At 40.4% G+C, this 10015-nt stretch overlaps 1 protein-coding gene across 3 annotated transcripts in view; it reads left to right on the top strand.

The window, feature by feature from the left end:
* The first annotated feature begins 887 nt into the window (after positions 1-887).
* Positions 888-10015, top strand: part of TMEM273 (transmembrane protein 273) — a 39670-nt gene continuing 30542 nt past the window's right edge. Inside the window, exon 1 of one of the 3 annotated variants that reach the window (XM_072739282.1) lies at positions 888-978. In XM_072739282.1, coding sequence (XP_072595383.1) covers positions 933-978 — 46 coding nt within the window. In that variant the 5' untranslated portion in view covers positions 888-932. The remainder of the gene's footprint in view (positions 979-10015) is intronic. The other 2 variants (XM_025989760.2, XM_072739281.1) reach the window with 2 other exon arrangements.

Below are 10015 nucleotides of genomic sequence, written 5' to 3'. Positions count from 1 at the left end.
AAAACTTAACACATCTTTCCACTGTGAAGGTAGCCAATAAGCCACTGTGATATTACCACAAGGGGGACTTTATTGCTGGTAGCAATTGCAGGTTTTTTCACCCACATTCCAGCTGCTACAGATGTCTCTAAATATCCTTTATGTTTGTCACCATGTCAAGATTGTGGACTTACTGCATCTGTGCTAGATCTTGCTGTCCACTTTATAGAGCAAGAGGCATATATATTTCTATGTCATTTTCTAAATATTAATTTAATATTAATAATTAATTAATTATTAATTAAAATAATACTAAGTCTATTTTCTAAATATTTGGATAACTGTATTTCAATATAACTGGTTTCTTTTATGATCCTAGTTACTTTATGTTGGACATTAAAAAACTGTTATTCTGAGAATAATGGTATTCTGAGTCAGCCTCCCCAGACCGAGAGGCATAGATGGCACAAAAACAGTGACTCGGTACACTGTGAGCTGGTGAGGGGACTTCCTGTCCCTGACCCAGGTCCATGGGGGTTGCTGCAGGACTTGGACATCCATGCTGACTAGCTTTGCCCACATCCCTCTCTGAGACTTATCAGCCTGGGTCTTTGGGCAAGAATCTGCACCCAGGGGCACTGGTGTTCTCATGCAGTATGTGTGTGGTGGTGGGGAAGGGGACAGGTTACAGGAGATAGGTTGGGTGATAACTAATACCCCAGAAAGCCTCGGTGAGCCCTCATCATGGGCTAGCTCTCTTCCACTGATGGCAGAGCCAGGACAACAGGGGTTTCCTTTACTGCTGCCCTTTGACAGAGCCGAGAGGAACTGAGCAGTCCCCTGGGCATGGAGGCAGCTTCCTCCTTGTCTGTCACGTGGAACTTGGCTCCTGTCCCTCACAGCCTTGGGTCACACAGCCTACGTCGCCTGATCGGAGACGAGCCAGGAACAGCATGGGCTCGGGGACCAGCATGCTGAGAGCCTTCCTCCTTCTCCTGGGTAAGTGAGGAATGCAGAAATGGGGTGGACATGATTCTTTTGTGGCAGGGGTGCCTCAGTGAGTGGGAAACCAGGGGAGCATTAGCCCACTGGGGCTCAGTCCCTAAAGCACAGATGTGTCCCTTCGGATAGATGGCTTTTCTCATTTTGAGACAGACCCTGAGCAATGATTTTGTCTGTTTCATTCCATCTGCAACTTACAAATGCTTCTGGACAAGAGGAGAACTGGAAAGGGTCAGGTGGTAGAAAGAGCTTTGGGTTTGGGACCTAGACAAATCTGGCTTGATTTATTTATTTATTTTTTCAAATCTGGCTTTAAATTGTGGTTCTGTTGCTGACAAACTGCAGCAAGCTTCTTAGACTTTTTCTGTTTCTGAATCAATCAAGTGGGGGGAGTGTAATAATGCATATCTTCTAGGATTGTATGAAAATGAGGTTCAATTTAATTAAGTCAAACTGAAATAATTAGATAAAATGAGAAAATGTGGGTACGTAGATGCTTCTCCGTAGTTAGTGGTGAATCAATCCTATTATGGAGTAGAGGAGGCTCTCAGGTTACCCAAAGGTATTCCGGCTTTTTGAAGTCATCTTTATTTCTGTGCATCAAAAGAAGGAAGAACAGAGAAAGACAGAGACTAATAGAAAACTAAGGCCAGAAATAGAGGGAGAAATACTAAGACCAGAAAAACAGACAGAGAGGAAAAATCGAAAGAGATAAAGATCAAGGCACAGAATGATGGTTAGAATTATATGTATAAGGCGGAGACTGACGAGATAAAGGGCCATGCGACTTTGCAAAATCTGCTTTGCAGAAAATAACTGTTATTTCTTAGAAAGGCAACAAACGGCCCTTGTTTACACAGATGCTGTTTCTTAGAAGTTGCCCTGGGCCAAGACGCAAAAGCAGGCGGTCTATCTCCAGATCTAATCTTCCTTCAGGGGGAAGCAAAAGCCTGTATCCTAGACATGGGCAGTGTTATTTCCGTGGCCAGGACTCTGTCGGAAGCCTGCACCCAGCCCAGGAGTGAACAAAGACCTTGGCTTTCAGGGAGTTAGCATGTCGGCAGGGAGCCTCGGTATCTACCAGCCTAGGCATGGAAATGGACGTGTGCAGTGAGTGGCGTGGCAGCGAGGGGTGGTTAGAACCAGCGCGCACTAAGTGTGCGCAGGCCAGAAAATGCAAAGTGTGCTCAGCAATGTGGCAGAAGCTGGCAGATGTCCTAATCTGTTTCTGCTTTTGACCTATCTAGATATACAGACCAGTCTATCCTGGGGTTGGGTGGGGGGTGGGGGATGGGGAGGAAGTTAAATTTAAGAAATCTAATGAAAAAATGTGCATATGATACAAAGAGGCAGCTTGCTGAAGACTTACAAACAAAAAATAAGCCAAGATCCCAATGCTCAAGATCCCAAATAAAAGGAATAGTAACATGTGACATTTCTGAGTGCATTCGATGCGTTTCATTCCCTCTTAAACAATTTACGTGCGCAGCCCGGGTGGCTGAGCGGTTTAGTGCCACCTTCAGCCCAGGGCCTGATCTTGGAGACCCGGGATCCAGTCCCACTTCGGGATCCTTGCATGGAGCCTGCTTCTCCCTCTGCCTGTCTCTGCCTCTCTCTCTCTCTCTCTCTCTCTCTCTCTGTGTGTGTGTGTGTGTGTGTGATGAATAAATAAATAAAAATCTTAAAAAACAAACACTTTACGTTAGCTCATTCTTTCCCCGAACAACATCATGAAATAGGTCCCACCATTGTCTGCATTTGAAGGATGAGGTTTTAATTAGTCGCCCAAGGTATCACAGCCAGTTAGTGTTTTCAGATACTTTAGTAGAGGCAGTAGTGTTGAGGAGTGTGTGCTTTACTCTAAACAGCCTGATCCTCTGATCCTCTTCTGCAATTTACCAGCCAGGAGCTTGGGCAGATTGTCCACCCTCTCTGTGCTCAGTTTTTTCATCTGTAACTTGGGGATAGTGATTGTACCAGCCTCATAGGGCTGTTGAGAGAGATCAGTCTGTGACTGTATTTAAAGCATGTAGCTAGTATCTGACATGAAGTGAGCACTCACTATTGGATATTTGGAACCCTGATCGTCCCAATCTTCTCAGGAGGCAATTTGACTATATGTAGTGAACTGTAAGTTGTTCACAAACTTTTATCCAGAAATTCCACCTTCAGGAACTTATCCTGATGGAACAATAGGGTAAAAGCTTCCCAAAATATTTAATAGGATCTTACTCAGCACTGCTGACCCCAGTAGAAACCAGAAACAAATTATTTTCAGTCAGAATCTGGGGGCACTTGATGGGGATGAGCACAGGGTGTTACACTGTATGTTGGCAAATCGAACTCCAATAAAAAAAATATACGTTAAAAAAAAAGAATCTGGCTAAGTCAATTATACTCCAATGTTTCCAATGATATCCAATATGTTTCCATGAAAGACTTAACTTCCTCAGAATTGACATGGACAGAGGAGAAGTGACAAAGTGATAATTACAGAGTTAGAGTTAATTATATTTTGCATATGTTTGCTTGCCTAACCGAAAATTAACTAGAAGGAAATACAGCAAATCATTAACAGTTTCTTTTTTACTTTTTCTAGGAAATAGGATTATGAGACATATTTTAGTTTCTTTGTATTGGCATTTTTCATATTGATCTTCTATATTCTTAATACCAAATAAATACATTTCTGTACATCAAAAAATAACACTATAGCCCATTGGAAGTTGTAAGAAATAATTGAGCTTTTCCTTTATGAACTGGTGAAAGGGACCTGGGGGATTATCTAGTGATACCATAGAGGGCAGGTGACCAGGCCAGTCACCCCAGGGCATATGTGAGAGCTATGCATGAGGGCTTTTGAGGACATGGGAGGAAGAGGGACATTTCTGCCTAACTATTCCAGTGCATGAGCCACTATTTCCCACACAGAGTAGTTGGAGAGTTAGGGGGAAAGCCAGTTTTCCAATATGCTAAAACTATTTTTAAGACTGAGTTCAATGCAACAAATATTCATGGACACCTTGAATGAACACATTTTAACTTAGCTTTTTGTTTTTATCTTTTAGATACATGTATTTGAATGTAGATAGGTAAGTCAACATACCTATCAAAGATAGAATGTCAGAAGTGGAGTTAATGCTCTTTGGGCCCCCCACTGTCTTCTTTTCCTCTCTCTTCTGCAGGTAACAGCACCCCTGCTTTGACTGTGCTGTGTTACTTTCTAGGTGTCCAGCATGTGACATAAATGTCACCACAGCATACTCAACACGTTACAGTATCTCCCATTCTCATCCTAGATCAATGTATGTGTTGCAACTACCTTTTCAATTCTGTTGAAACACTCAGTCATAATTTAGTTATACCTTCTGGTATTGACTGAATTTAGATTCTTACTTTCTGCATAGTTACTGATGCTGTAATGAGCCTTCTTAGTCCCATCTCCTAGAACCCGCATGCAGCTGTTTTCTGGGAGAGAGTCTGGAAGAGATGTTACTGTCATGAGTATGTGCAATTCTTCCTTCATTGGATATTGCCAAATTGCTCTCCGTTTGCGAGGTCTGGGCATATCTGGCTCCCTACAGGGTAAGTAATACTAAATAGTGACAGACTTCTTGCTTTTTTGCCAGAGATGTAAAATATTATCTCCAACTTTTGAGGTTGTGTGTTCCTGATTACTAGTGAGAATAACCTTTTTCCTTCTATTTATCAACCAGCAAGATTTCTTTTTCTATGAATTTCCTGGAGTTTTCTTTGGTTATTGGTCATTTATGTATTTTTTATGGATATTAATTATTTGGTTCTGTCATGTGTTGCAAATATCCTGTCTCAGTATGTTCCTTATATTTTATCTTTGTGGCATCCGTTGCTCTGCAGAAGTCTTAAATGGGATACAATTAAAGTTATCATTCTTTGACTTTTGTTATGTCTTAATTTTCCATCTTGTCTAAGAAACATTTTTTAAAGTAAATTTTTTTTAATTTTTAAAACTATTTAATTTTAATTTATTTGGAATTTATTTTTGCATGGCCTAAACAAAGAATCTAATTATAGTTTTTTCTCTTTTTTTTGTATATTTTTTTATTAGAGTTCTATTTGCCAACATATGGTATAACACCCAGTGCTCATCGCGTCAACTGCCCCCCTCAGTGTCCGTCACCCAGTCACCCCATCCCCTGTGCACCTCCCCTTCCACTACCCCCCGTTCATTTCCCAGAGTTAGGAGTCTCTCATGCTTTGTCACCTTCTCTGATTTTTCCCACTCATTTTCTCTCCTTTCCCCTTTAATCCCTTTGACTATTTCTTATATTCCCCATATGAGTGAAATCATATAATGTTTGTCCTTCTCCGATTGACTTACTTGACTCAGCATAATACCCTCTGTTCAATTCATGTCGAAGCAGATGGTGGGTATTTGTCGTTTCTAATGGCTGAGTAATATTCCATTGTATACATAGACCATCTTCTTTATTGATTCATCTTTCAATGGACATCGAGGCTCCTTCCACAGTTTGGCTATTGTGGACATCGCTGCTAGAAACATTGGGGTGCAGGTGTCCTGCCGTTTCACCGTATCTGTACCTTTGGGGTAAATGCCCAGCAGGGCAATTGCTGAGTCGTAGGGCAGATCTAATTTAACTCTTTGAGGAACCTCCACACAGTTGTCCAGAGTGGCTGCACCAGTTCACATTCCCACCAACAGTGAAGGAGGGTTCCCCTTTCTCCACATCCTCTCCAACATTTGTGGTTTCCTACCTTGTTAATTTTCCCCATTCTCACTGGTGTGAGGTGGTATCTCATTGTGGTTTTGATGTGTATTTACCTGATGGCAAGTGATGCGGAGCATTTTCTCATGTGCATGTTGGCCATGTCTATGTCTTCCTCTGTGAGATTTCTGTTCATGTCTTTTGCCCATTTCATGATTGGATTGTTTGTTTCTTTGGTGTTGAGTTTAATAAGTTCTTTATAGATCTTAGATACTAGCCCTTTATCTGATAGGTCATTTGCAAATATCTTCTCCCATTCTGTAGGTTGTCTTTGAGTTTTGTTGACTGTATCCTTTGCTGTGCAAAAGCTGCTTATCTTGATGAAGTCCCAATAGTTCATTTTTGCTTTTGTTTCTTTTGCCTTCGTGGATGTATCTTGCAAGAAGTTACTGTGGCCAAGTTCATAAAGGGTGTTGCCTGTGTTCTCCTCTAGGATGTTGATGGATTCTTGTCTCACACTTAGATCTTTCATCCACTTTGAGTTTATCTTTGTGTCTGGTGTAAGAGAATGGTCTAGTTTCATTCTTCTGCCTGTGGCTGTCCAATTTTTCCAGCACTATTTTTTGAGGAGACTATCCTTTTTCCAGGGGATATTCTTTCCTGCTTTGTCGAATATTAGTTGACCATAACCTTGAGAGAACATTTCTGGGTTCTCTATTCTGTTCCACTAATCTATGTGTCTGTTCTTGCGCCGGTACCACACTGTCTTGATGACCACAGCTCTGTAGTACAACCTGAAATCTGGCATTGTGATGCCCCTGGCTCTGCTTTTCTTTTTCAATATTCCCCTGGCTATTCGGTGTCTTTTCTGATTCCACACAAATCTTGAGATTATTTGTTCTAACTCTCTGAAGAAAGTCCATGGTATTTTGATAGGGCTTGCATTAAAAGTGTAAGTTGCCCTGGGTAGCACTGACATTTTCACAATATTTATTCTTCCAATCCATGAGCATGGAATATTTTTCCATCTCTTTTTGTCTTCTTCAATTTCTTTCAAGTGTTCTGAAGTTTTTAGGGTAGATCCTTTAACTCTTTGGTTAGGTTTATTCCTAGGTATCTTATGCTTTTGGGTGCAATTGTAAATGGGATTGACTCCTTAATTTCTCTTTCTTCAGTTTCATTGTTAGTGTATAGATATTCCACTGATTTCCGGGCATTGATTTAGTACCCTGCCACATTGCTAAATTGCTGTGTGAGTTCTAGCAATTTTGGGGTGGAGTCTTTTGGGTTTTCCTCGTACAGTATCATGTCATCTGTGAAGAGGGAGAGTTTGACTTCTTTGCCCCTTGAATGCCTTTTATTTCTTTTTGTTGCCTGATTGCTGAGGCTAGGACTTCTACTACCATGTTGAATAGCAGTGGTGAGAGTGGACATCCCTGTCATGTTCCTGATTTTAGGGGAAAGGCGACCAGTGTCTCCCCATTGAGAATGATATGTGCTGTGGGCTTTTCGTAGATGCCTTTTAAGATGCTGAGGAATGTTCCCTCTATCCTTACTCTGAAGAGTTTTGATCAGGAATGGATGCTGTATTTTGTCAAATGCTTTTTCTGCATCTATTGAGAGGAACACATGGTTCTTGTTTTTTCTCTTGTTGATATGATCCACCACATTGATTGCTTTACGAGTGTTGAACCAACCTTGCATCCTGGGGATAAATCCCATTTGATCATGGTGAATAATCTTCTTAATGTTCTGTTGGGTCCTATTGACTAGTATCTTGTTGACGATTTTTGCATCTGTGTTCATCAGGGATATTGGTCTATAATTCTCCTCTTTGGTGGGGTCTTTGTCTGGTTTTGGAATTAAGGTGATGCTGGCCTCATAGAAGGAGTTTGGAAGTATTCCATCCCTTTTTATCTTTTGGAACAGCTTTAATAAAATAGGTGTGGTTTCTTCTTTAAACATTTGATAGAATTCCCCTGGGGAGTCATCTGGCCCTGGACTTCAGTGTCTTGGGAGGTCTTTGTTGACTGCTTCAATTTCCTCCTTGGTTATTGGCCTGTTCAGCTTTTCTATTTCTTCCTGTTCCAGATGTGGTGTTTTGTGGTTTTCCAGAAAAGTGCCCATTTCTTCTAGATTGCCTAATTTATTGGCGTATAGCTGCTCATAAATATGTTTTTTAAATCGATTGTATTTCCTTGATATGGGTTGTGATCTCTCTTTTTCATTCATGATTTTATTAATTTGAGTCTTTTTTTCCTTTTCTTTTTAATAAGGCTGGCTAATGGTTTATCTATCTTATGAATTCTTTCTAAGAACCAACTCCTGCTTTTGTTGATCTGTTCCACAGTTCTTCTGGTCTCTATTTCATTGAGTTCTGCTCAAATCTTTATTAATTCTCTTCTGCTTGGTGTAGGTTTTATTTGCTGTTCTTTTTCCAGTTCCTTTAGGTGCAAGGTTAGCTTGCATATTTGAGTTTTTCCCATTTTTTTTGAGGGATGCTTTTATTGTGATGTATTTCCCTCTCAGGACTACTTTTGCTGTATCCCAAAGATTTTGAACAGTTGTATCTTCATTCTCATTAGTTTCCATGAATCTTTTAAATTCTTCTCGAATTTCCTGGTTGACCCTTTCATCTTTTAGCAGGATGGTCTTTAACTTCTATGTGTTTGAATTTCTTCCAAGTTTCTTCTTGTGATTGAGTTCAAGTTTCAAAGCATTATGGTCTGAAAATATGCAGGGGACAATCCCAATCTTTTGGTATCAGTTAAGACCTGATTTGTGATGCAGTATGTGGTCTATTCTGGAGAAAGTTCCATGTGCACTTGAGAAGAATGTGTATTCAGTTGCGTTTGGATGTAAAGTTCTGTAATATCTGTGAAATCTATCTGGTCCAGTGTATCATTTAAAGCTCTTGTTTTTTTTTTAATAAAAAATTTATTTTTTATTGGTGTTCAATTTGCCAACATACAGAATAACACCCAGTGCTCATCCCGTCAAGTGCCCCCCTCAGTGCCCGTCACCTATTCACCCCCTACCCCCGCCCTCCTACCCTTACACCACCTCTAGTTCATTTCCCAGAGTTAGGAGTCTTTATATTCTGTCTCCCTTTCTGATATTTCCTACCCATTTCTTCTCCCTTCCCTTCTATTCCCTTTCACTATTATTTATATTCCCCAAATGAATGAAACCATATAATGTTTGTCCTTCTCTGATTGACTTACTTCACTCAGCATAATACCCTCCAGTTCCATCCACGTTGAAGCAAATGGTGGGTATTTAAAGCTCTTGTTTCTTTGGAGATGTTGTGCTTAGAATATATGTCATTTGCAGAAAGTGCCGTGTTGAAGTCTCCCAGTGTTAGTGTATTTTTATCTAAGTATGTCTTTTCTTTGGTTATTGATTGATATACTCGGCAGCTCCCACATTAGGGGCATAAATATTCATGATTGCTGGGTCCTCTTGTTGGATAGATCCTTTAAGTATGATATAGTGTCCCTCTTCATCTCTTACTACAGTCTTTGGGATAAACTTTAATTTATCTGATATTATTGCTTTTCCTGCTTTCTTTTCAGGAGGATTTGAATGATAAATGGTTCTCCAACCTTTCATTTTCAGGCTGTAAGTGTCCTTAGGTTTCAAATGAGTCTCTTATAGCTAGCAAATAGATGGGTCTTCCTTTTTTATCCAGTCTAAAACCCTGTGTGTTTTGATGGGATCATTTAGCCCATTCACATTCAGAGTTACTATTGAAAGATATGAATTGAGTGTCATCGAATAGGACCTATTCAGTCCCTGTTTTTGTGGATTATTTCTTTGGGTTTCCTCTTTCTTTTACAGAGTCCCTATTAATATTTCCTGCAGAGCTGGTTTGGAGGTCACATATTCTTTCAGTTTCTGCCTATCTTGGAAGCTCTTTATCTCTCCTTCCATTTTGAACGAGAGCCTTGCTGGGTAAAGTATTCTTGGCTGCATGTTCTTCTCATTTAGGACCCTGAATATATCCTGCCGGCCCTTTCTGGCCTGCCAGGTCTCTGTGGAGATGTCTGCTGTTAATCTAATAGTTCTTCCCATATAAGTTAAGGATCTCTTGTCTCTTGCTGCTTTAAGGATTTTCTCTTTATCTTTGGAATTTGCAAGTATCACTATTAAATGTTGAGGTGTTGACTGGTTTTTACTGTTTTTTTGGGGGGCATCTCTCTATCTCCTGGATCTGAATGTCTATTTCCCTCCCCAAATTAGGGACGTTTCCAGCTATGATTTGTTCCAATATGCTTTCTGGCCCTCTGGCCCTCTCAGCGTTTTCTGGAACCCCAATTATATGTAGA

Source organism: Vulpes vulpes, chromosome 15 (genome assembly GCF_048418805.1).
Source record: "Vulpes vulpes isolate BD-2025 chromosome 15, VulVul3, whole genome shotgun sequence".
In the NCBI taxonomy this organism is placed as follows: domain Eukaryota; kingdom Metazoa; phylum Chordata; class Mammalia; order Carnivora; family Canidae; genus Vulpes; species Vulpes vulpes.
The sequence above is the reverse complement of the archived record's forward strand: the minus strand, read 5'-3'. Positions and strand labels throughout refer to the sequence as shown.